The 26715-nt window shown below is 40.5% G+C and overlaps 2 protein-coding genes and 1 pseudogene across 9 annotated transcripts; 2 read left to right on the top strand and 1 right to left on the bottom strand.

The window, feature by feature from the left end:
- The first annotated feature begins 61 nt into the window (after positions 1–61).
- Positions 62–9257, top strand: LOC148717184 (uncharacterized; annotated as a pseudogene). Its single transcript, XR_015995693.1, has 12 exons — positions 62–404; positions 635–1231; positions 1694–1934; positions 2127–2239; positions 2776–3089; positions 3419–3611; positions 4923–5025; positions 6374–6564; positions 7154–7311; positions 7420–7532; positions 7807–8434; positions 9066–9257. The product of XR_015995693.1 is annotated as an uncharacterized LOC148717184 (transcript).
- LOC148717185 (uncharacterized) lies at positions 8448–13571 on the top strand. Its single transcript, XM_088746129.1, has 6 exons — positions 8448–9560; positions 9976–10121; positions 10524–10676; positions 10774–10941; positions 11386–11484; positions 12502–13571. The coding sequence occupies exons 1-4, from the start codon at positions 9473–9475 to the stop codon at positions 10852–10854; spliced, it is 468 nt and encodes a 155-aa protein (XP_088602255.1). The 5' UTR covers positions 8448–9472; the 3' UTR covers positions 10855–10941; positions 11386–11484; positions 12502–13571.
- On the bottom strand, positions 13194–21052 carry LOC148717186 (uncharacterized). Of its 7 annotated transcripts, none has more exons than XM_088746136.1 (9): positions 20688–21052; positions 20296–20562; positions 20041–20104; positions 19741–19863; positions 18398–18452; positions 17139–17342; positions 16160–16341; positions 15586–15699; positions 13194–15201 (listed from the first exon to the last, which is right to left on the bottom strand). In XM_088746136.1, the coding sequence occupies exons 2-6, from the start codon at positions 20390–20392 to the stop codon at positions 17337–17339; spliced, it is 345 nt and encodes a 114-aa protein (XP_088602262.1). In that variant the 5' UTR covers positions 20393–20562; positions 20688–21052; the 3' UTR covers positions 13194–15201; positions 15586–15699; positions 16160–16341; positions 17139–17336. The 7 variants fall into 7 exon arrangements, with proteins under 7 accessions (XP_088602262.1, XP_088602264.1, XP_088602266.1 ...); XM_088746138.1 differs by lacking the exon at positions 20688–21052 and adding an exon at positions 18785–18927 and having other exon boundaries at positions 20296–20601; XM_088746140.1 differs by lacking the exon at positions 20688–21052 and adding an exon at positions 18785–18927 and having other exon boundaries at positions 18398–18465; positions 20296–20601.
- Positions 21053–26715: the final 5663 nt, after the last annotated feature.

The raw sequence follows: 26715 nt of genomic DNA on the forward strand, positions 1-26715 counted from the left end.
TCAAGCTGCTTGAAGCCGGACTCGTCTTCAGTCTTTGTCAGTCACATTCTAGGCTTGGTTACTAAGCTGCTCACGCATTCGCGCTTCACGTACTCTCTCCTTAAGCATGGATGCAGAGCGCCCAAGCTATAAAAAGTGGAGATTTCAAGCCGAGGGCGAGCCTTCGCGTTCAACTATTTGGCGAAGAAAGAAACTTAAACGAAAAATTCAAAGCCACCAAGAAGATGAGTTGTGTTACAACGAGGTATCACCACATCAACGGGATTCTGAAGATCAAGACAAAACGTGTAATCATCATAGCCGCGGCAGTACGTTCTCATCAGAGCTACAAAGCGAAACAGAAATTTTGGAAAGTATGCAGACGATTCAAAGTGACAGTAGTTTTTCGGACCAATATTGTCTTGGTGAGCGTCCTTTTTATTCTTTCAAGTCACAAGCTGGGAAAACTAAACATTTTTCCACAGTTTTTTACGTAATGGCTTAATTGTTGATCTAGCTTGCAAACCCATAGAATCAATGTCAAAGTTTAAGAATAATCATTATATAGGACTCCAACATTCTTGTATACCTAAAGGATGGCCTAGACTATATCTGCCATTCAGTAATTTTATTTACAATTTTCTTTTGATATCAGATGGCAATAATTCCTTAATTTCTGAAAATGCTGCTGATCACAAATTCGATGAATTTGTCAGCTTGATGCAAGATATACCAGCTAATGAAGAATTTCCTGAAGAGAGTAACGCTGTGCAGGAGGAAGTCCCAGATACCTACATATATGCAGAAGAACTAGCTAGTTTAATTGAGGAAATAGAAGTGGAAAAAGTGGCATCAGGTGTCGAAGAAACAAAAGATGAAAGCATAGAACATGAATTGTTGTATCAAGATAGCAGAATAACAGTTGGAGAAAGTTTAGCTCTTACAATGGCATTCATTATGCGACACAAACTGTCCATGGTTGCCACTAATGATCTCATTATCCTCCTTGAGTTGCACTGTCCCAAGGAAAATAATGCAGTAAAAGGATTGAGCCAATTCAAAGACCACATCCAATATCTGAAGCATCCTATGAAAAAGCACTTTTGTTGCCCTAATCCAAAATGTCAAGTCTACATATCTGTTGGTAAACCAAAGGATGGTGAGGTTTGTAGGATATGCAGTGGACTTCTATCAGATAAGTCTTTTTTCATTGAGCTTCCAATAGAAGACCAGCTGCATACAATTTTGTCACGTAAGTTATACAATATTCTTTATATTCTTTTGTACACTTCTGTTGTATGCAGTACTCTAAGAACCCAGGGCTCTCTCAAAACTTTGAACTAGTCAGAGAAAAAATTTTTAAGTAGCCAGGGATAACTTGCTGTCTTGTCAAGTGGAAACCCCGAAATGTATTTATATTTTCCCAGAATAGCCGGTGTGCTCAGGACAAGTAGACAGTGATTTATGCCGGTTGCCAGAACTTCTGGAGATCCCTGAGAACCACTGAAGTGCTCTGACAACTTTTGCTATAATTTCAGCTTATGTTGGTGCTGGGAATCTGTTGAGGTGTCATAAAATTGTTTATCACAAGCAATCAGCTTCAACATGATGTTGATGATTGTTTTGCTATCACTACAATATGTAATACAATCTGTAAGCCAAATATATCACGTACATGTAGGTTTGACATAACTTTACTGTTTTTGTCAAACAGGTCCAGGTCAACTTGAAAAATTAAAGTACAGGTTTAAAAGAGAAACTTCTGATGGCAGTTCAATCCAAGATGTCTATGATGGTAATCTGTACAATATGCATTTAGGACCTGGTGGTTTCTCAGCAAGTGCAAGCAATATTTCACTCCTTGGAAACACTGATGGAGTTGCACTTATTCGATCATCAAGTTATGGAGTATGGCCAGTTTTTCTAGTGATCAATGAACTTCCTCCGCTTCAGAGGTGAAAAATAGATTACTTACATTCATACAGTTTTTGGTATATGTACAAGTCATAAGTCTATGTGGCTGTGGTGCAAATGCAGGCAAAGTTGATGCCCTTTTGTTTACTTTCAATGCATGTCATTATTTTAGTACAATATAAGGTTTAAAACAGATTATTTTTATCACTGTCCTTTTACAATTTTATTGACAGGTTCAGCAGGATGAATCGCATTTTTGCAGGACTTTGGTTTGGTAAAGGAAAACCCCATTTTCCAACATTCTTACAGCCAATTACTATTTCTCTGAGGACTCTATATAATCCAGGTAATAAACACCCAGCACATGGTAGAGGTAGAGTTGTAGCCTTGAAAAATTATGAAACTCTGAAGTAGTTATTATTTTAGGTAAACAACTTCCATCTTAATTGGGTGACAAGAAAACCATACCAGGAGAATGTGAACTAAATTCTCAGAACCAATGTTAGTGAGATTATATGGGTTTACAATAAATAAATCAAGAAAGTACATTTTAAAATATCATTCTCGAGAATTTACTTTTGATTTCTTTTTCTTTTTCTTTTTTTTTTTCAATAAACTTTTTCTCAAAATACATGTATGAGTTGCCAGACTCAGGGTGCGGCTTATCTGTGAGTGCGGCTTATCCTACATAGTGTACAGTAAACAATAATTTGCTATCGGATAATACTTTCAATTCATCACTTAATTTTTGATTTTTTTTTTTTTTTTTTCAACCACCAAGCTTGAATTCTGGCCACCCTAGCCTACAAGGTTGTGTGAAACAGAGACAAAATTTAATTCCTACATAGGAATGATAAAGTAAAAGTATATATTGCTTTGCAGGATTGCAGGTGTCAGTGGGGGATGGAGATGTGGTCAATGTTAGAGGTATATTGCTCGATGTGACACTGGATTCCCCTGCAAAGGCCTTGTGGCTGCAGATGAAACAGTTTAATGGGTACAGTGGGTGCTCTAAATGTAAAGAGAAAGGCTGTCAGCATGTCATTGGCATTGGAAAGAAGGGCAGAAACAGACAGTGCCACATGTATCCCTACAATGCTTCCTCAAGCAGTGGTCATGGTGAGGTCAGAAGGCATAATGAGGTCAACGAGCAGGCCATCGAGGTGCTGAGGAGGAGGAAGGAAGGTGCCAAAACAGTAAGTAAACACTTGTTAAATTGTTCCAGAGCATGTAACTAACCTTAAAGTTGATGGGACTAGTCTCTTTAGTCATTTTCATGAACAGAGAAACTCTGAAGTTCATATTTTGTTTAAAAACTGACTTCTTTAAATTCATCAGACTGTAGTTGACTACAATTTGCTGGTGATTGGTATTTGCAGCATATAAGAGTCGACTGCACCATGTTGTCAAATGTTGATGAACATGAAAAATTGTATATTGAATTTTCATGTACACCCTAATATTACAGAGGGAATGGTTTCTTTCTCATCTTGAGTGTTTTTTTCATTCTCCTTTATCTCCCCAGAGTTATGATATTGAGGGAGTTCTTGGTTTATCCTGGGCATTTGGAATTCCTACATTTGACATCATCCGTGGTACTGCCATTGATTACATGCATTGTGTGTGTGAAGGTGTAGTGGAACAGTTGTTAAATAGCTGGTTCTCTCAGGACAACAAGGACAAGCTCTATTTCATTGGGAACAGAGTTGAAGAATTGAGTCAGTTTGCTAGACATAACGTCTCGTAGTCACGTTCGACGCACTAAAAACTACTATAAAACGAATACAAGAATTGTAAAAACGTGTAAAATGGTATATAAAAAGTCACTTGTAAAAATGTAGCGGAATTCCAAATCGATTTCGATCAATTACGATCCTCATCAGTAGTACTCCGCCATGTTTAAAATACTCATAAATAATTGTTCATATAAGTGACTCTGAAATGTCCACACTTCTTCCAGGCTTCATGTAAGCGGTCATGATGTATCAATCACAGCTCGTGGGATTTGAAAAAAGTTCCATTCGTTCTTGGAGTTCATAAGCGAGTCTTCGTTCACATTATTTATCCTCACTCCTTCAGTTATTTGTCTCAGCATCGCGTCATTGTGATAAACCCCCGTCACATCCATTCGGAACTGCTTTACCTCTCTATTGTGTTTCTCTTTACAGTGTTTCCACAATGCAGATCGTTCTTCCTTATTGTTAAGTGATTTCGTATGCTCTTTCCCTCTGGTATACGCGCTCCTGGCTGTTTCCCCTACGTATACGCTGTTACACTGGATACACTTAATCTCATACGTCACACTTTCTCTATCACACGGTCCTTTTCCACCTGTGCTACCACCTGTGTAGCACAGGTGGAAAAGGACCGTGTGATAGAGAAAGTGTGACGTATGAGATTAAGTGTATCCAGTGTAACAGCGTATACGTAGGGGAAACAGCCAGGAGCGCGTATACCAGAGGGAAAGAGCATACGAAATCACTTAACAATAAGGAAGAACGATCTGCATTGTGGAAACACTGTAAAGAGAAACACAATAGAGAGGTAAAGCAGTTCCGAATGGATGTGACGGGGGTTTATCACAATGACGCGATGCTGAGACAAATAACTGAAGGAGTGAGGATAAATAATGTGAACGAAGACTCGCTTATGAACTCCAAGAACGAATGGAACTTTTTTCAAATCCCACGAGCTGTGATTGATACATCATGACCGCTTACATGAAGCCTGGAAGAAGTGTGGACATTTCAGAGTCACTTATATGAACAATTATTTATGAGTATTTTAAACATGGCGGAGTACTACTGATGAGGATCGTAATTGATCGAAATCGATTTGGAATTCCGCTACATTTTTACAAGTGACTTTTTATATACCATTTTACACGTTTTTACAATTCTTGTATTCGTTTTATAGTAGTTTTTAGTGCGTCGAACGTGACTACGAGACGTTATGTCTAGCAAACTGACTCAATTATCGAACACGTTCCTGGCCTCGGCCCACAAAATTTCATCACAGAGTTGAAGAAGTTGACAAAGAATTTCTTTCTATTAAACCTATAAGTGAGGTAACCAGAACACCAAGAAGTATTATGGATAAGAAGGATTGGAAAGGTTAGTAAAGGGCCTCTGGGTTGTGTGTGTTATATATCAGTTTTCATCTCTACAGTTTGTCTCAATGCTGAACAATGTCATTCACTACACCTTGCACTTGAATATACATGAATGGGGTTTCTTTAGGGGGGAATCCACCTAGGCAACTAAAATTAATTCAATTGTGACTCCTTGCATCAGGTTTGAACTTTCTTAAATGAAGAACTTTCAAGAAATTAAACTCGTGTATTTGAAAGAAATGACACACATTTCCTTAAGGTGTAGAATTGTATGGGGTGCCATTACCGCCAAAATTATATTTTTAAAATTATTCAGCCTTTTTTTTCATTAACCACTTACTTTTACGAATTAACCATACTTGCCACAATATTATTTAGCCCATTTCAAAAATTATTCAGCCTTATTTTCATTAACCACTTACTTTTACAAATTAACCATACTTGTCACAATATTATTCAGCCCCTTTTTGAAAATTATTCAGCCTTTTTTTGATGGGGCCTGTTTTAAATTATATCCCAACATAACTTGCAGGATTATAAATATATCCCAGAGTTCTTTTCATGTCCTTTTCGTTGCAATATGGCCGACAGTAGAGGGATCGCGGATGTTGCACGTTTTCTCTCCCAAGCTGCTACCAATTTCATAAGTCTAGCACCACAATCATCACAAGAGCTTCGAGAAACAAATAATACTTCTAATCGAGCTCAAGCTGAGTTGAAACGAGCGTTTTCTCCGTACCAAAAAGTTCACAACGCGCCATCACCAGTTGTAAGCAACACAACTTCACGTGGAACATCAAGTCAAGCAAAACATTTCACCGTCACAAGGGCTGCAAAACAGAGAAAGAAACCAAAGAACTAACAATCAACATGAGGTAGATCAGAAGTAGTGTTAGTTGCTCGAAACTCTTGTGATGCTAGACTTATTAAATTGGTAGCAGCTTGGGAGAGCGAACGTGCAACATCCGCAATCCCTGTACTTTCTGCCATATTGCAACGAAAAGGGTGTGAAAAGAACTCTGGGATATATTTATAATACCGCAAGTTATGTTGGGATATAGTTAAAAACAAGCCCCATGATAAAAAGGCTGAATAATTTTCAAAATGGGCTGAATAACATTGTGTCAAGCATGGTTAATTCGTAAAAGTAGGTGGTTAATGAAAATAAGGCTGAATAATTTTTGAAATGGACTAAATAATATTGTGACAAGTATGGTTAATTCGTATAAGTAAGTGGTTAATGAAAAAGAGGCTGAATAATTTTAAAAATATAATTTTGGCGGTAATGGCACCCCATAGAATTGTACACTGATTTGATTGAATCTTTGATGCAGTATCTTGTAATCTCTTGATTTTCCTTAGCATCAGAAAAAAGAATTTCCTGCTGTACTATGCCGTGCCACTTCTGATGAAGTACCTGCCAGATATGTATGTTCTTCATCTGATGCTTTTAGTTGGAGGAATATACGGACTGTTGAAAGAAACTATCTCTCTCCAGGAGAGGGAAAGCTCTGCTTCATGCCTTAAGTTATTTTGTGCACAGGCGTCTACTCTCTATGGTATGTATTTGTAATATCACAGTTAGGTTGCTCCATTCCATGCATGTTATGATAATCTTTTTGTTCTCAAAATTTGAGAAATCTTGAGCAAATTTCCCTTTGTGAACTTTTTTCTGAGATCTCATGTTGCTTTGTGACTGCTTCATTTTTTATTCTCTCGCTGTCTATCGTTACCTTGGAAATTTAGTTAAGTCGGATGAGTGTTAGATTTGAGTGGGAATATCCTCAAACAGATATCTTTCTACTTAATACACACAAACTTTCATGAGCATGTTTAACAAAAGTTGAATGCCCTTCATAAACAGGTAAAAACAAACGATATAAAAACCCGACGTTTCGGCGACTTCATGACGCCATTATCAAGGGTACAAATGAAAATAAAATTAACAAATGCGAGCTCAAGAGTTACAACTAATTCTAAGTAGTTGTAACTCTTGAACTTGCATTTGTTAATTTTATTTTCATTTGTACCCTTGATAATGGCATCATGAAGTCGCCGAAACGTCGGGTTTTTATATCGTTCGTTTTTACCTATCTATGTATTACTAAATCTTTGTTAATATGAATGCCCTTCATATGCTCTTTGCAGGTCCACAGTTTATGACATATAATGTTCATCAACTGTTACATCTGAGAGACTGTGTTGAAGATCTTGGGCCTCTTTGGAGTCATTCTTGTTTTTTCTTTGAAGACCTTAATGGAGATTTCCGTGATTTATTTCATGGTACACAGAATATTGATGGACAGGTACATGTAATTATAATCATTGTTTATATCCGTGCAGATAAGAATGAGAAAATGTTAAGTTAATGAAGTATAATTTTTAACTGGTCAGGAATGTTTTATTTTCTTTAGATTCTGGATGGAGTTTCTGTGATGCAAAAGTTGCCAGAGCTGGCTTCAGAGCTCTCCAGTTTCGAAGCTCAAAACCTGTATTCTCAACTCACCCAAAAAAATCACTACAAAAGGTAAGTTTCAGAATCTGTGCAATTAATACTTTTTATCACAGATAGTACAATCATTAAACAAGAGAGTTACAAGAGAGATATCATTGGGATTTTCTCTTTTTTGAAAAGGAAATGTCTATTACACAGATTGTTCTGAGCAAACCCATATGCATTGATCCTATAAATATAATTACAAGCTTGCAAGAGTTTTAGTAAATATCTGTGCATGATGTAAGGTTGTGGTGTCCATCTAACCCCTTTTTAACACTTAATTATCATTAATTTGATGTTCCAGGTCCAAAACTGAAGAGTTTGAACTGAGGATCTTTGTGATCGGGGCACTGGAAAAAGTTGCCATTAATTCAGAGATCCTGTCTGAAGCAGAATGGAAGGCACTAAGAAGAGAACTACCAAGTTGGGGAAAGGTGTGGTCTTTTAAGCGATGCCAAATCAATGGAACAGTGTATCACAGTGAGCGTTACAAACGAGTAACAGCATGAAATAACTTTACTGTTAGCTTCTCTGGAAAAGGCAGTCAGAATATGGCTGTGTCCTTAATTATGTAAAGGTTCAAGAAAAGTGCCATCAAGCATCTTGTAGAAATGCAAAGTGTAACCGCCAGTTGGAATGCAGCTACTTTGCACTACTTTGAATTCTGGATAAGTACCAAAACCAACTACCAAGTCTAAAAGGAAGAGTTGTGGTTTGTCATATCCTTAAGGTCGAATGGACAACAAAGGTTGTTGCTATTTCTCTGAGGTGTATTGAGGGAAAGTATATGATGGTGTCAACTTCGAATGGAATTTTTGTTTGTCGTTTGGCAAACAGAATAGAATGAGACTGATTGTTTGAGGATAATATTAACTGTCCTTGTCTGTTACTCTTAGACATCAAGCTGTTACCAGAACAGGAAAGAGAATAAAGTAAGATATTAAAAATTGTTTGTTGAACATGAAGTTGTGCTGAAAATGAAGGGTTAATTTCTTTTGTTTTATTCCCTTGATGTGAATTCAACATTGAATTAATCTACTGGTAATTGGTAAATTTGCCTTGTCCAAATCAGCAAAACAGTTATTTTTCAAATTTTTTTCTTTTTTTTTTTTTTTATGCAATTACGGCAAATGTATAAACAAATTTCATTTCAACTTCTTATGTCCCCATAGAGCAAGATATCTTACCTATGGTGAAGATTTCAAAGGGGAATTGTTTACCTCTAAAGCTTAACTTGGAACTAGTTTGTAGAACACTCATCTATACTATAATGGCAAAGTTTACGTCCTTTTTGTTAATTTAAGTTGAAGTTTCAACTCAAATTAATTAACGATGACCTCACTGACTAGTGACCAGGGATATTTTCAATTCAATCCCTGTGATTTTGTTATTTTAGGAGAATAGCAAAGGATTTTTCTAAACCTTTGGTATATATGATAACACCTTTGCTTGTGAGTACTTGTAGCTACTGTTGCATTTGATAGACTTCTTTTTGTTATGTATACAAAAGAGGGAGATTTTTCGTGACCTTGTGAAATTCATTTGGATGCTTTTACCTCTTAGACATGGTACACAACTGTCCGTGTTTACTGGTATCCCCAATTACTGTGGCACTAAGTGACTCAAAGTTTATCTGCTCCTTTACATGGAATGCGAAAACAAGGAACTAGAACATGGCTGCCAGAACAGGGGATTACAGAACAGGGAACTAGAACATGGATGCCAGAACAGGGAACTACTGTAAGACATGGGATGTCATAACAGGGAACTAGAACATGGGATGCCAGAGCAGGGAACTTAATAAATCTACAAGTAGATTTCTCTTTATTTTGTTATTTCCTTTTTGTCTGTTAGGAAAACAAAGGAGATCTGGTGAAGCTTGCAGAACGTCTTTCCTCCTTGTCACTTGATGACTCTTCACTAATACTTCTCACCAAAAACTGGCCACCCTGATCAAGACTCGAAACATCATGAAGTTTTCCTTGTGTGCAACTGAGAGATACAAACAAGGTCTCTTCACTCCTGAAGAAATTTCCCTATTGCAGAACATGCTTAAAGGTACATTATAGTTATTTTACAAGCAATAGCGAGCTTTCAGCTGTGTTATGCAGCCAAACCAGCTTCAAAGAAAGTGTTTAACTGTTCCACTTTCTCAGGATTGGTTTGTAGAACAATGTGACTCTTATAACAGGAGAATATTTTTTTCTAGCGAAATGTAATTGTCACTAATTTAACATAACTCTTTAAGCAAAATGACTTTGTCAAAAACGTTTTGTTACCAGACCACATCATTTGACTCTTCCCAATTCTTCAGCTCATGCTACACATAGATGATTACATTTGCCATAAATTTTTAGTTCCTTTGACAAGTAGAACTGAAATTTAATTTATTACGTTGAGCAAATAATGAATTTGGCAATAGTCCTATAGTGTGATATTGACAAGGTAAGAAATTAGAATTATTGTTTTCTAGAGTGGACTGTTTGCACTTTGGAAACCTTCACACATCCAGTAAGCAAGGACAGAGAACTGCTGATCTGCAGGATAAGGGCTGACTGTGATCCTGCTGTGGTTAAGATTAACACAACATCTGGAGAAGCACAGAACAAGGATTGCACTGTATGTCGATGTGTTTGTAACAACTTGGTTATATTGCGGTTACTCTGTTGTTGTATTTAGGGAGAGTGGACCTCAAACCTCTACGTTGGAGGAGGTAGTAGCTTACAGTCAGTTGAGATTCTGTAGTGCAGGTGTAAGCTTTGTCCAAGGTCACCATGAGGGGTTTTTGGGTAAAACACTGAATTCTCACAATACCTCTTTATTCTAGAAGATCACTAGAAATACATCTGAGCAAACTGTCTGGATATCTGACAAAACAGTGGGGGTAACCTGAGCTTACTAGTAGATAATTTCTCATTTAACCACTAGAAAGTCTGTAAGTAATGATAAAAGCACAAGAACAGGGTTGGTGTAGTAAATTAACCTAATTAACTATTGACTGAAACAATTTATTTTGTAAAGGGAGACAAAATTGTTATGGATCTTTCAAAGCTGTTCCAGTCTAGTGTATTGGAGGAATTTATAGACATAATGAATGACAGCATCAAAAGCATGAATATTAACAACACAACCGAGTGGTGGACACTAAGGACAAGGCTTGACAGGAGAATGAAGGTGATCAGCATTTCAACTCTCACGAGCGATGAATGTGTATCCTCTCCTATGACATGACTGAAAGTCTAAATTGTAATAATTATGGTCATTTCTTTAGAACCTTTTGGAGAAACTTGAAGGTTCTTGGCTTGGAAGATGGAGAGGAGTTCCTCTTGGTCAGCCTATTGATGAAGAGTAATGTGAATCAATAGCATCCTTAGCCAGAGAGTTGGAAGAGAAAGTTTCAATCCTGTGTGGATGCCGATTTGATAATCATTTGCTTGAAGTATGTTGTGCATGAATCAATCAGAGTTTCCCGAGTTATAAGGATGGCAGATTGTATGAAAAATGTTTTGTCCATCAATCTTTGTTATGATTTGTGTGCCATCTTCTTTGGTGCTTGACCCAAAGATGACAATTGAAGTAGCAAAACCTTGCATAGTAACCGAATGGAAACTAGGGATGGTTGAGTGGCAAGAGCACTCACCTCCCTGCTGTTCCACAGGTTCAATTCCCAGACCTGGTGTCATATGTGGTATGTGGGTCGGTATGTCCTTGCTCCAAGGGTTTTTATACAGGTTCCTTGGTTTTCCTCCCTCCACAAAAACCAACATTTCAACGTTTCACTTTAAACCAGTGGACGAGAAGAACCACCTCATGGAATGCCGCCAGCTAAATCCCATTGTCATTATTAATATTTTTATTAGTAAGTGTCCTTTGTTTGTTGTAGGTCCTCATAGATTCGTCATTTTGCTTGTCAAGAAAAGAAACTGCTGAAGCACTCATTGAAATTACTGCCATGGATGCTACCTTACCTTCTTTTGAAAAAGTAAGAACAAGAAAATTTTTGTTCCAATAAAAGAATTCATAATCAAGTGTCTAAAGTAAGTTGGAATTTCACTGCTTTTGTCAAAGCATAGGGCTAACTCTTCACTCTAATGAAGGGCTAAAGTCAGATTTAGCAACTACTTACATTAACTAAATTGTAATTTAGTCCACTTGTGTTTGCTAGACATAGCAACCCTCTGGTTTTTTTCTTCTCAACCTCTATTGCAATAAGCTGTTGTGATTATTTTTGTTTTGATTATTTGGTGTTTGATAAAATTGCACTCTATTGGTTTATCATCGTCAATTGCCTTTGAGACGTACACAAAATAATAAAACTGCGAGCTCCACTTTTAGGCGTGGCTAGATCGATATATTAAGTCGTAATGACTTTACACACCTTGACAGGTTGTAACATGTCGAAATTTATCCTTTATCAGTACCATGACTTATCCTATAGCCCTTTAGAGTAGCTTAGAAGTTGACAAGAATAATTGTGAAGAAAAGACTAAGCTCTTTTACAATATTGTTTAATCGTGACAGTATTTGGTTGTGACAGTCGGCACCCTCGATTAGTCCTTTATCACTGGAATAAGCTCCCAACATTCCTCACCCTAACCCTCTTCAAATAAGCACCCACTTTGCTTAAGCCACGCAAGTTCTAAAAATTTGATAAAGCTTCCAGCGGCTCGTTTTCTCGAAAGGCTCGTTAACTTTTAGGTCGAAATCAACTTTTCAAATCGAACTAATATGCAAGTAACACCTTGTACAGACGTCCGTACAGTTATAAGTCACAATTTTTCGGCTTTATATGTTACTACCATTTTTATGATGACGTGCTTCGCTGCGAGCTCCGCTATAAAGACTAACGAGCGTGGGTCCTGACCAACAAGCGACTCCATTTTGTTGCATTAACGGACAATTTTTTCACGTAAGATAAAAAGCTATCGAAACTTTTATAATAATAATATTAATAATAATAATAATGATAATAACAATATATTATTATCAATATAATTAGTGGACAAGGCGCGCAAGACGGTAACACTACTGGAGATGAGCTGCCCATGGACCACAAAGACGAGGAGAAGATCATGAAGTACGCCCCGCTTCTTCTAGAGCTCAAGAGACAGTACCCGGGTTTTAATATCGTTCAGTACAACATAATCATCGATATCCTGGGAGGGTACTCGAAAGACCTCAAGAAGAGCGTCAGGGAGCTTGTTGGATCAGAAAGGAGTACAGCAGTGTTAGGTAGAATGCAGAAGTCTGTAGTCAGCAGTTCACTCAAGATCTTTGAAAGTCATGAGTTGAAGACTTCATCTTAGCCATATGTTATTTTGTTGAGTTTTTAAGACATTAGGAACTAGCCACTAGGGCTTTTTTTTTTAGAAGTTTTTTTTTTTATCATTTTGTATAAGTTTTTCTTTTTTTGGGGGGGGGGGGGTACATATGTAAATTCTAAACTTGTTAGCTGGCCACGTCCTAGGCGCCCAGCTTTCGTGTATATGAGTTCTGGCATCCAGACGTTTTAACTGCCACATAATATATATATATAGACGTATTTTATTATTTCATGTTTTTTATTTATTTCTTTATTTACGTTCTCAAAGTTTAGGAAGATTTTAATCCTACATGCACCCTGGGTTATGTTTATCGCCCCAGTCCCCAGTCTTTGTATGATCTTATGGCAAACATAACTTTTTAAAACTGTCGGATATTAATAACATTTTATTCAACTACATATCTGCTCAAACCTATGATACACGCAACAGATTTGAAAAAGTGAACCGCGAGGCTATACCTATGAAAGGTCCCCTAACTAAACTGTAAAAACACGGATAAAAAATCATTAGTGCAGGAGAAAAATGACATCATAAGGAATAATATTTTGATGAAATTTTATACAACAACAATAACAACTTTATTAGGTACTTGCATAAGTAGTACATGGCATTATCTAAGTAAGAATAAATATTTAACATCAATTTGTCTTTAACAGAACTTCTTGTCTGATATTCATTATTTGGAATATAAAAGCAGAAATGAGTCTACAATAAATGATGACAATAAATGTTGTTTTCCACACAATGGCAAGTGGGATTCATAGTTAAATCAGGCAAGGTCATAACATGCAGATACTAAGCAAAGTGGCAGCTACGTAGAAACGCGAGCTGAGTAATAATAAGAATCATTGCCACCAAAACTATTTGATTATTTGGTGCACTGCTCCTTCCCAACAGTGTCCAGGAAACAGGTTCTTCCACTTGAAGTGTCTAAAGTTGACGAGAGTCCCAAAAGAGGATCCATGGTGAGTGCAGTGGAAGGGGATAAGAGAGATGGATTTATCTCAAGATTGCACTTTAAACCCGTGAATACCGATCACATACCAATTCACCAAAATTATCTCTAAATTACCACAGAACAAGTAGATTAAGGCATTCTTTTCTCTTGCATGATTACTTCATTCATCCACACAACCTTTTCTCCTAACTATCTATTGATAATCACTGTTTGTCATGTTTGAGAATGAAGGGAAACTGGGCTATTAGCAATATAGTAATTTGGTTCCTTCATTAGCTTTCAATTTGCCTCATCTTTACAGAGCTTTCTTATTAAACTGGTTGTCAAAAGACATGTTTTAAGGAAAAGGCAAAGTGTAATGAGGTTTGCATAATATAGAAGTGAATATACATGTTGAATCACATATGATTACAGAAACGGGAAAGCCAAACAAAGGTCTGCTCTGCTGCCATAGTGTTAACATTTGGTAACTCCTCCTTCAGTTGGGCTGGATTGTACTTTGTCTTGCACTGTGGATCTCTATAGTTCTTGAGGTGCAAACTATCTATGAGTTTGTTTATTCCAGACCACATTTTGTCAAATGGTGGTGGTTAAGTGGCAATGGTTTGGATGCAGCTTTCATGCCATCAACGTGACACATGTTGTATGCCAAGTATATATCACCCCAAGAAGATGGTGATAAGGCCTTCAAAACGATTAAGAGCCAATTAATTATTATCAAAAATGCTTGTGATGGACTCTCCGACCTGTTGGCATGAAATAAATATATAACCCTTCATAAGAAAACATTAAATAAAATTGATACCTCTGGTTTTACTTAATGGAGAGTCTAGCATATTAGATAACAAAATTCTCATGACTCATTTCAATAATCATAGGCATGGCTAAACCTACACTGAGGTCCAATTTTACATGTTTAACTGTATAAGTACAGGTAAGAGAAATGTACACCTGAGTTAAAGTACATAAAATGCAAACTCTGCTTGACTGGCTCAAAGATGAATCAAATCAACTCTGCAAATTAAGTCAAAGCAGTAGCAACATTTTTAATGTGATACTGTTTGCGTCTATTTATCTTTAACTTGACAATCGATCTGCACCTGCAAAAGGTGATATTATCATTAAAAAGAAAATTGTCCGGGGAAACATGACTTAAATCATACATATATATGTAAGCGGAAAGTGCAACATTTCAAAACAGCTATATATATAGTGAAAGAAGATTAACCAAGGTTCAGGAAAAGGGGATTCCATTTGTCAATAAATCCACTGCCTCGAACAATAAAAAAATGTCCACGGGACCATTTCTGCAGGCGTTTTTTTTCACCAGTTTCTTTATTACAAGATGTTGGTGTTTCCTCTGCACAGTCAGCTAGTAATGCAGCCGAGGTAGGTTGAGATAAAATCTCTCCATTTCCTGTTGTGTGAGCAAGAAAAAATGAGTTTTTTTTCTTTTGGCACTTCAAATGTAACTAAAAGCTAATGAAACATGGTATGGTAGCATATCACAAAAAGGCAAACCTATTTATACGATTTCAAAACCATTATGCAGCCCTTAACCTACAATGTGGAATATGTTTGACATCAACAGGCTCAGGGAGAAGTCAAAGATAACAGGAGTCGTGCACTTAAAAACGACACACTAAAAACAAAATTTTTTCAATTAAAGCTGCATTGCTTTCAAACTTGTCATGGGTGATGCCTTTACAATTTCAGAAACATTTCAGCTGTACAAAAAGTTAAATATGCACAATTGGAAATGAATAGGCAAACTTATGGAGGGCCTAGGGGATAGGTTTACCTTGGGATAACACTGCTGATTGACCTACAGGTGTACTTGCAGTATCCAAAATGGAGTCTACCACAGATTCTACCTTTTTAGTTTCATCAGTGGTTAGGGTGATATTGTCGGCAACTGAGAAGTAAAAAATACGAATAAGTATATGAATAAGTGAGTGCTCGCATTTTAACTGGAAGGAAGTAGTGCTAAAAAGCACTGCCCAGAATTGAAATTGCATACAGCAATTACCAGACATGAGTGAAATAACATGTACTGACCAATATCAACATGACCCTCTAGCTAAGAAGATTGCTCACACAAATACTTTGGGAAACCTTCAACTTGAGTCATCTGATACTCAACCTCTTCTATCAGTTAGCAAGTGCAATTATTTGCACTGTCTGGCAACCCACATATCAAAAGGGTAACATGTCGGATCTTTTATCGAAACATATTTTTGATTTTTCATTTGGTATAGCAGGAAAAGATGAAAATGGTTGCACAAGAAAATTAAGGAACATCTATTCATCCTTCATGCGAAGTTGATGACATGAAGAAATGAATCGTAAACATCCGAATGTAAATCACCACTTACCTTCAACAGCACTTGCATCCTAAAACACCACAATGTTTTAAAAAGCCTCTAATATCAGAAGGAATACTTGGATGCCTGGAGGAAAGAAAATCTAAATGTTCCTGGCAAAATGCCATTCCATGGACATGGGCAGCAGTGCAGACATCAGGATAATTTACCAGGGGAAGTCCATTGATAACATTCTAATGAAAAAATGTTAAAAAAAAAGGAGATTCGACAGTAATGACCAAATGATTATTATTAAATTGTCAAATGTTTTAAAAAGTGTGCCATTCTCAAATATAAGGGCTCCATAGCGAACATAACTGAAATCACATTCAGTGGAAGCACATTCATAATAGAATCCATTAGAGTCCAAACTGATTCATCCAAACCCTGACCCCATCAGATTTTTTTCACACTGGTCCTTCAAAATTTTATGCATCTATGAAATTTATTGTTATTTTTAAATAGCAACAAAACAAATGCAGTTCAATAAGAAAGTGAACATAGTAATTTACAACAAATTTTAAACTATGAATGTGATGTATTTTCTTTTAAAAGAAAAGTGAAAAAGCTTAAAGAAGAGAAAAAAATATGATAATCAAATCCCCAGAGAGTAATGTAAAACACTTTTTGTTGACCTTTCTCAAAAATATTGAAGGTGGATGAGTGAAAACAAGGATTTCAACTCTTAATGATATGAATCAGAAAATAAACATTAGGGCTTGCACCTTTCTCTTCATCATACAATGTGCGAACATCAACTTCCACTACCTGTCTGCAACCCAAAGCTTACCACATCCTTTCAAAATAATAATGAAAGAGTCATTCCTAATCACAGATTGTATTTATAAATGACTTAGAAAATCCTCCAATCCAATCTGCTATTGACTCCTCTGGTTTCAGCATTAATAGGAAACTACATTTCATGCAAAATAAAGGTTTGGGAAAAAAACAACTGCAAAAAGAGGGAACAGTTTACATTGCCATTCATCACCTCTAGCATTACAGTCTTCAGTGCAGTCTCCACGAGGATGTGAATAATTTGCCTGGGCTCTAAGCTTGTCAATGTGAGCCATGATTGCCTCTCTGTCAGCATCAACAAACATCATCCAGAACATGTCAAGTGCCTTTCTTTCTCTTAGTTCAGCTTCCAGCTCTCCATTCCAGAAAGCATTTGTCACTCTTTTCTCACTTAATCCTGAGGAGAAGAAACACATCTTAATTTTTACAAAGGATTTACAAAATAAAGATACAAAAAGCTTCCTTCTTGAATTTTGGATCTAAAACGAAACTATAGACCCGAAATGGCTGCTAGATTCATATTCTTTTCAGTATTAGTCGGTTTCCTTTTTTTTGCTTTTTTTATAGGGCGTCCTCGGCCACGGTCAGTGCAATGGCCAAACAACTATACTTAACAAAGCCGAAGTGCAATGGTTTTGCCAAGTAACGCCTGAAGGAGGGTACAACAGTACACCAAATTCGCCCAGGAATTCAACTTGGCCCCCCGAGGATTGTAGTGTATTAAACAAATAATAGCACGAATTGTACGTGGTAACTGCAGGGATAAACACCACAAGTGATATTTCAAAATACAAATGTGTAAACTTGTATTTGCAGAACTAGTTTTCCTCTTTAACAAGTGCAGTCATAGGGGCTTCGTCCACCGGGAGCAGTTCTCGACCACAAGAGTGAGGACAGTGAGCAAGATTGCGAATAAACAACGCGTTATTACCACTCATTGTGGTTTCAAATTATCTTTAAAAGCCCACGTTAGAAAAAGAAGCTTTTGATCACCTAGTTTTTCCCTTAATGTAGTCAAGCGGGGCTTTTTCTAATGCTAATTAATTCAAGTACTTTACATTCATTATCTTCACGAAAACTATGAGCGCCTTTTAGTTTTGGTGGCCATCTGCAGGGTGGCCGACACAACTGCGAGAAATTAATGAGATATTTAGGAGAGAATTTAAATCACAAATAAAAGAGGCCAAATAAAGTTTACATTTCAAAGATAGCTTTATCACTCGACCTTAATTATGGAAAGAAATGGCCGATTTGGGCCTTATATACAAATAAAATTTAAACTATATTCCAATAGCCGTAATGCGCCACCTACCTTCGCGTCCCCTCGACCTGCTCAAATTATAGAGTAGCTGTAAACTCCAAACTCGACAGGACGAAAAATAACAGTTACCTTTTGGAAATAATTGCTTTTATTTATATTCATGGGCCCCATACTGGAATGGTACCACTTACCTGAATTAAGTCCATGGACTTCGTTAAAGGCGACTGCAAAGCCACTAAACGAGACCTAAGAACGACAACTTCCAAATTAAAAAACAAAGTCAACTAAAAGGAGTTGTGTCCAATAATTATCAACAAAAACAATAATAAATAACAGATTATAGAGAAAGACTTACGTTCACAAAAACAAGGTAACGAACAAATGGTTAACCGGCTGTACATTTAGATGGTAACGAACAGAGGTGTACATTTCGAGATTTAATTCAGTTTCACGCGGGGTCACGCTAATGCTCGCGAAAATTTAAACGACTATTGACTGGCAATTCAACAGTATTAAACGGCTCTATGTGCAAAAAGGAATTATAACAAAATTTCCGGAAACATTCAACAAGAACTTACGCAAAGGAAATTTGCCATTTTAAAAGAGACTTGTCCACAAAACACACATCCGAAACTTCAACAGCACTCCTTTCTTCTCCGGACAAATGCCATCCCATCCGTGGATTTATACCATGCCAGATATATTTTTCGTGCAACCCAGCCTAATCCAGGTGAAATACAATCATACAATAGCTAAAGCGACGCTAAACGAGGCTTTTATACGCGCACAACGTAACCACATCCGTAACTAAAAAAATTCGCAACAAAGAAATCAAAGTACTTCGTAAACAAATTCGACTTAGGCTAAATGAATCCTTTGAGTATCCTTAAAAGTCAGTCTGATGAATGAGTCAAGTTCAGTCAATCGTTTGAGTATCCTTAACAGTCTGACGAGTGAGTCAAGCCCAGTCTACCCTCTGTTGTGACGGCTGTGACGGCTGTGACGGCTGTGACGGCTGTGACGGCGTCACACGCTCAAAGAACGAAATCGTACAGAATATATCGGGCATCAGATGTCGAAGTATGCACTCGATATTACGCTTATTTTCGGTTGTTTTTATGTGTTTGATATCACTAAAACGGAAATTCATACTTGGAAAGGGTGAAAAAATAACATAGAATGGGGTAATTCAAGATTTAATGAGATTTTGAAGTTATAAGCATATAAGATGCAATGAATATATGAAGTTCATATATTTTGCACTGCGGTATTAGATACGTATGATGTGCGATCCTCGCAGTAGATAGCGCTATTTATGCAATAGCGAAAATCAGACCTGAAAAAGAAAATCAGGCCTGTACGGGACTCGAACCACTGACCTCTGCGATACTAGTGCAGCGCTCTACCAGTTGAGGTAGATTCCACAAGTCTCTCTTTGCAGCAATAGAGCTGTGAATTTGACATGTTAACAACTATTATTATAATTGTTATTTTATTTTTTTTTTTTATTATTACTTACCTGGTTAGTAATTACCTTTTGACTAGATCAACACAAACATCAGCTTCCATAGCTTTTGACGAGCCTTCCCAGTTGAGCCTGCAGTTGTGCATGCGAGAGTTTTTCGACTGTCTGTTGGCAGTTTCACTTGTTGCACACCTTTACAAAAGACATTATGAGTAAAGGTCCTGGGTAACACTTTCAAGAGGAGACAAATATGGGTGCTGTCATATGTTGAATGATTCTGTACTTTTTTGGTCAAATTGAAAAAAAAAAACATCGCTCTTGTTGTTTACAACAAGGTGCTAGTAGACAAAATATATTTCTATACATTACTTCTTTGACCTTGAACCATAGCAAATCACCTTGCCAGTTTTTAGGCCAACCATGGAGCCAACACCTAGTGGTGAAAGTAAGGATATATTTTATTTATTTATTAATTATTTAGTTCATTAACTTTGACCATTGGCTGACACCAAAACTGTCAGTAAGCTAAAGAACAATCCAGAGAAAAAAACAGCAGCTTTCTAAGAAAATGCATAACCAAATGCACCCTTTTTAATTCTTTCAGACGTTGAATTTGCAGTGTACCTCTCAGGCTGTTGTGGGCTTTTCCCCTTTTTTGCCATCCCATGTCATATGACGCTCCTATCTCCACATTTTCCTTTTCACTATCATCTTTCCACATGTTTCTTTCGCTTTCCAAACTTTTCAGACATGATTCCTTGGCCAACTTTTCAACTTGGAGCCCCACTTCCCTCTCGCGAGCCTTCAGCGTGGACTCTCCAAGTGATGGTATATTGATGGATGATAACTACTCGTTTACGTGGGTAGGATCTATGCCTGCGTGTAGCATCCCTGTAAATATTTCGATTCAACTTATTAACAAATTGGCTAGATGTTGAATGGATGCTGTAATGGTGGAAAACAAGATTTTTAGCCACGTTTAATGTAAATAAACCTGCAGCGAACTTCGTGTTTACATCAAAGATTGGTCTCCCTCGCGTTGTTCCGGTGCTACGGTGGGTCTTGTTTGTACGACAGGTATTTGTCTCTCCACACTCAGAGTTTGAAGAGGATATGTACAGTAGTGATCCTAACCCAGACACCGGTTCTTTTATGCAGTCGAAGAGCTGTAGAGCTGCCTCACAGGGGGACATTGAATTCCACAACTCGACGGCCGCGAAGTGGAAATCCACTGCAGACTTCCGGATCACGCACATTCTTTTCATTTTCTTGTCTTACCAGAGCATTACCAGAAGCTTTCAGCCGATTTGCGGCATTCTTATTGCAAATAAAAGCTTTCGCTCTGCAAAAGCGGCCCTTGTTTGTTTTTCTCACGCTAGCATGAAGAAGGGCCGCAATCTTGGATGTCGCAATGTTATGCGCAGAAAAGGTTGCGCAGTGCAAAACAAGGGAATCCCCTTAAGGTAATTCCCTTGAAATTGCTCTACTATCAAACGTTTTTTGAAACTTGGTATGATTAACATTCATGATATAAACATTAAAAAAATGTAAAAAAAAAATGGGGTCACCGTGCTTGTTTATGCGTCGGCAGGCTAATAAAATGGGCTATTTTTATTGGTTGTGCGTTAAAAATTCGAATCACCTTCCAACTGAATTTAGCCTTGGTTACTTGAAAGAAACAAAATTTTATTTTGAAATTGAAGGTTCCTTTATCAAAATAAGCGGTATTGCTTCATTTTAGCTGTTTTTGATTGCTCGGTTGTGGGGATTTTGCCCTTTTTCGGACAGTTTCGTGGTTAGCTTGAAGTCCTCGCCTTGGCCAAAATACACAAAGTACGGAACTATTTTCGAAAAAAAAAACATGTTCTACCGTCAAACTTCTTTTATTCTTCAAATATGTTCTTTATTAGATTGTTCATAGCAAAAACCTGAAAAAAAAAATCGGGTGTCACCGTGCTTGTTTCCTCACAAACTGCCGTAAAAGGTGGACATGGTTTTCAGATCGTAGTCAGGATGAAGAATTTGCACGGTGGGGACTGGGACGAGACAAAATGGTGTCCATCGTGCTCGAAGTATGCACTCGATAATAAGCTTCTTTTCGGTTGTTTTTATGTGTTTGATGTCACCAACACAGAAATTCATACTTGGAAAGGGTGAAAAAATAATAAAAAATGAGGTAAGTCAAGATTTGATGAGATTTTGAAGTTATAAGCATATAGTTGAAACAATTTCGTAGCGCTGGCGTTTTGTTAATTCCAGTGAGCTAGGGTTCGATTTGTTTTGCTTGGGCAATAAAGGTTTGACAAAAAACTTGAAGAAAAGACTGTTGATTCGTATTTATATTTATATTTATCAATTTAATGGCAACATAGTAAACAAAAGAGAGAGAAAAAGGAGAAAAAAAAATGCCATAGGGATAGTCCTTAAAGGAGTCAAGGACCCCATGCTAGACAGACAACCCAAATTCTTTGTATTCTTTGTATGTTGTCTTGTTTGGTTTCCATACACAGCAAAATGTGAATTCTTCACCCATCACTCTAACAGGAGTGATATATACAGTACAATGTAGTATACTCTGAAAAATACGAACTGCACTTTAAAATTTGCTTTTTATACTTCAGAACCACACTCCAATGTCTCACTGGTCCTCATTCTGACTACTACATACCGTGCAAAAATTATTTCAAAACATTAATTGCACAAATCACAATCTTAATTTGCAGTATCTGTAAAGTACTGACATATTTGCACCAGCACCCGCTTGTTTGAGGAGACTCTGGGTTTGTTGTCAAACCTCTCCATCAGAACTTGCTTCACCCCTTCTTCCTTGCCTCTTTGGTATACCACTCTCGGGTGAGGGAGACCCAAACCTGAGCTTGCACACTTAATGGCCATTGAGGCTGAAATGTACTTCTCTCTAACTAATGGCTGCAGGAGTGGCTTGCGTGAGAGTGGGAGGCTGTGCAAGAGGAAGGGGTGAGCCTTGTACTCACGCCTGCTACTTCCACGAAACACATCACCACGCGGCCAAAACGGATTCCCGGGTGCACTAGATAGTCCCAGGGGAGTTGGAGAGTAGGCGCGCACCTCCTGCCAGATCACGGGAGCCGTAGTGGCACGCCTGCCAGTGAGAGGCTGTGCACTGTGAGGCACATGTGCTAAAGAAGGCGGTGAGTCTTGTACTGACGCCTGCCACTTTTACGAAACACATCGCCACGCGGCTAAAATGGATTCCCGCGTGCTCTAGACAGTCCCAGGGGAGTTGGGGGATAGGCGCGCAACTCCTGCAAGTCACGGGAGGCGTGGTGGCACGCCTCCGAGTGAGAGTCTGTGCACTATGAGGCACACGTGCTAAAGAAGGCGGTGAGCCTTGTACTCACGCCTGCCACTTCCACGAAACGCATGACAACGCCTCCAAAATGAAATCCCAGGTGCACTAGACCCAGCGGAACCTCGGCAATAGACGCGCAGCTCTGGGAAATCACGGGCGACGGAGTGGCATGCGTGAGAGTGGGAGGCTGTGCAAGAGGAAGGGGTGAGTCTTGTACTCACGCCTGCTACTTCCACGAAACACATGACCACGCGGCCAAAACGGATTCCCCGGGTGCACTAGATAGTCCCAGGGGAGTTGGAGAGTAGGCGCGCACCTCCTGCCAAATCACGGGAGCCGTAGTGGCACGCCTGCCAGTGAGAGGCTGTGCACTGTGAGGCACCTGTCCTAAAGAAGGCGATGAGCCTTGTACTCACGCCTGCCACTTCCACGAAACGCATGACAACGCCTCCAAAATGAAATCCCAGGTGCACTAGACCCAGGGGAAGCTCGGCAATAGACGCGCAACTCCGGGAAATCACGGGCGACGGAGTGGCATGCGTGAGAGTGGGAGGCTGTGCAAGAGGAAGGGGTGAGCCTTGTACTCACGCCTGCTACTTCCACGAAACACATCACCACGCGGCCAAAACGGATTCCCGGGTGCACTAGATAGTCCCAGGGGAGTTGGAGAGTAGGCGCGCACCTCCTGCCAGATCACGGGAGCCGTAGTGGCACGCCTGCCAGTGAGAGGCTGTGCACTGTGAGGCACATGTGCTAAAGAAGGCGGTGAGTCTTGTACTGACGCCTGCCACTTTTACGAAACACATCGCCACGCGGCTAAAATGGATTCCCGCGTGCTCTAGACAGTCCCAGGGGAGTTGGGGGATAGGCGCGCAACTCCTGCAAGTCACGGGAGGCGTGGTGGCACGCCTCCGAGTGAGAGTCTGTGCACTATGAGGCACACGTGCTAAAGAAGGCGGTGAGTCTTGTACTCACGCCTGCCACTTCCACGAAACGCATGACAACGCCTCCAAAATGAAATCCCAGGTGCACTAGACCCAGCGGAACCTCGGCAATAGACGCGCAGCTCTGGGAAATCACGGGCGACGGAGTGGCATGCGTGAGAGTGGGAGGCTGTGCAAGAGGAAGGGGTGAGTCTTGTACTCACGCCTGCTACTTCCACGAAACACATGACCACGCGGCCAAAACGGATTCCCGGGTGCACTAGATAGTCCCAGGGGAGTTGGAGAGTAGGCGCGCACCTCCTGCCAAATCACGGGAGCCGTAGTGGCACGCCTGCCAGTGAGAGGCTGTGCACTGTGAGGCACCTGTCCTAAAGAAGGCGGTGAGCCTTGTACTCACGCCTGCCACTTCCACGAAACGCATGACAACGCCTCCAAAATGAAATCCCAGGTGCACTAGACCCAGGGGAAGCTCGGCAATAGACGCGCAACTCCGGGAAATCACGGGCGACGGAGTGGCATGCGTGAGAGTGGGAGGCTGTGCAAGAGGAAGGGGTGAGCCTTGTACTCACGCCTGCTACTTCCACGAAACACATCACCACGCGGCCAAAACGGATTCCCGGGTGCACTAGATAGTCCCAGGGGAGTTGGAGAGTAGGCGCGCACCTCCTGCCAGATCACGGGAGCCGTAGTGGCACGCCTGCCAGTGAGAGGCTGTGCACTGTGAGGCACATGTGCTAAAGAAGGCGGTGAGTCTTGTACTGACGCCTGCCACTTTTACGAAACACATCGCCACGCGGCTAAAATGGATTCCCGCGTGCTCTAGACAGTCCCAGGGGAGTTGGGGGATAGGCGCGCAACTCCTGCAAGTCACGGGAGGCGTGGTGGCACGCCTCCGAGTGAGAGTCTGTGCACTATGAGGCACACGTGCTAAAGAAGGCGGTGAGCCTTGTACTCACGCCTGCCACTTCCACGAAACGCATGACAACGCCTCCAAAATGAAATCCCAGGTGCACTAGACCCAGCGGAACCTCGGCAATAGACGCGCAGCTCTGGGAAATCACGGGCGACGGAGTGGCATGCGTGAGAGTGGGAGGCTGTGCAAGAGGAAGGGGTGAGTCTTGTACTCACGCCTGCTACTTCCACGAAACACATGACCACGCGGCCAAAACGGATTCCCCGGGTGCACTAGATAGTCCCAGGGGAGTTGGAGAGTAGGCGCGCACCTCCTGCCAAATCACGGGAGCCGTAGTGGCACGCCTGCCAGTGAGAGGCTGTGCACTGTGAGGCACCTGTCCTAAAGAAGGCGATGAGCCTTGTACTCACGCCTGCCACTTCCACGAAACGCATGACAACGCCTCCAAAATGAAATCCCAGGTGCACTAGACCCAGGGGAAGCTCGGCAATAGACGCGCAACTCCGGGAAATCACGGGCGACGGAGTGGCATGCGTGAGAGTGGGAGGCTGTGCAAGAGGAAGGGGTGAGCCTTGTACTCACGCCTGCTACTTCCACGAAACACATCACCACGCGGCCAAAACGGATTCCCGGGTGCACTAGATAGTCCCAGGGGAGTTGGAGAGTAGGCGCGCACCTCCTGCCAGATCACGGGAGCCGTAGTGGCACGCCTGCCAGTGAGAGGCTGTGCACTGTGAGGCACATGTGCTAAAGAAGGCGGTGAGTCTTGTACTGACGCCTGCCACTTTTACGAAACACATCGCCACGCGGCTAAAATGGATTCCCGCGTGCTCTAGACAGTCCCAGGGGAGTTGGGGGATAGGCGCGCAACTCCTGCAAGTCACGGGAGGCGTGGTGGCACGCCTCCGAGTGAGAGTCTGTGCACTATGAGGCACACGTGCTAAAGAAGGCGGTGAGTCTTGTACTCACGCCTGCCACTTCCACGAAACGCATGACAACGCCTCCAAAATGAAATCCCAGGTGCACTAGACCCAGCGGAACCTCGGCAATAGACGCGCAGCTCTGGGAAATCACGGGCGACGGAGTGGCATGCGTGAGAGTGGGAGGCTGTGCAAGAGGAAGGGGTGAGTCTTGTACTCACGCCTGCTACTTCCACAAAACACATGACCACGCGGCCAAAACGGATTCCCGGGTGCACTAGATAGTCCCAGGGGAGTTGGAGAGTAGGCGCGCACCTCCTGCCAAATCACGGGAGCCGTAGTGGCACGCCTGCCAGTGAGAGGCTGTGCACTGTGAGGCACCTGTCCTAAAGAAGGCGGTGAGCCTTGTACTCACGCCTGCCACTTCCACGAAACGCATGACAACGCCTCCAAAATGAAATCCCAGGTGCACTAGACCCAGGGGAAGCTCGGCAATAGACGCGCAACTCCGGGAAATCACGGGCGACGGAGTGGCATGCGTGAGAGTGGGAGGCTGTGCAAGAGGAAGGGGTGAGCCTTGTACTCACGCCTGCTACTTCCACGAAACACATCACCACGCGGCCAAAACGGATTCCCGGGTGCACTAGATAGTCCCAGGGGAGTTGGAGAGTAGGCGCGCACCTCCTGCCAGATCACGGGAGCCGTAGTGGCACGCCTGCCAGTGAGAGGCTGTGCACTGTGAGGCACATGTGCTAAAGAAGGCGGTGAGTCTTGTACTGACGCCTGCCACTTTTACGAAACACATCGCCACGCGGCTAAAATGGATTCCCGCGTGCTCTAGACAGTCCCAGGGGAGTTGGGGGATAGGCGCGCAACTCCTGCAAGTCACGGGAGGCGTGGTGGCACGCCTCCGAGTGAGAGTCTGTGCACTATGAG

This window comes from Stylophora pistillata, chromosome 14, assembly GCF_964205215.1.
Source record: "Stylophora pistillata chromosome 14, jaStyPist1.2, whole genome shotgun sequence".
Taxonomy (NCBI): Eukaryota; Metazoa; Cnidaria; class Anthozoa; order Scleractinia; family Pocilloporidae; genus Stylophora; species Stylophora pistillata.

What these genes read in the sequence shown, in the direction of transcription:
- LOC148717185 (XM_088746129.1), top strand. Translation starts at nt 9,473, where the DNA reads ATGAAGTTTTCCTTGTGTGCAACTGAGAGATACAAACAAGGTCTCTTC. An exon ending in ATTGCAGAACATGCTTAAAG is followed by an intron (nt 9,561 to 9,975) that starts GTACATTATAGT and finishes ATTGTTTTCTAG; the next exon opens with AGTGGACTGTTTGCACTTTG. An exon ending in GGCTTGACAGGAGAATGAAG is followed by an intron (nt 10,677 to 10,773) that starts GTGATCAGCATT and finishes TCATTTCTTTAG; the next exon opens with AACCTTTTGGAGAAACTTGA.
- LOC148717186 (XM_088746136.1), bottom strand. Translation starts at nt 20,392, where the DNA reads ATGTGGAAAGATGATAGTGAAAAGGAAAATGTGGAGATAGGAGCGTCA. An exon ending in TATGGTTCAAGGTCAAAGAA is followed by an intron (nt 19,864 to 20,040) that starts GTAATGTATAGA and finishes TCTTTTGTAAAG; the next exon opens with GTGTGCAACAAGTGAAACTG. An exon ending in TGTGTTGATCTAGTCAAAAG is followed by an intron (nt 18,453 to 19,740) that starts GTAATTACTAAC and finishes TGTCGTTCTTAG; the next exon opens with GTCTCGTTTAGTGGCTTTGC.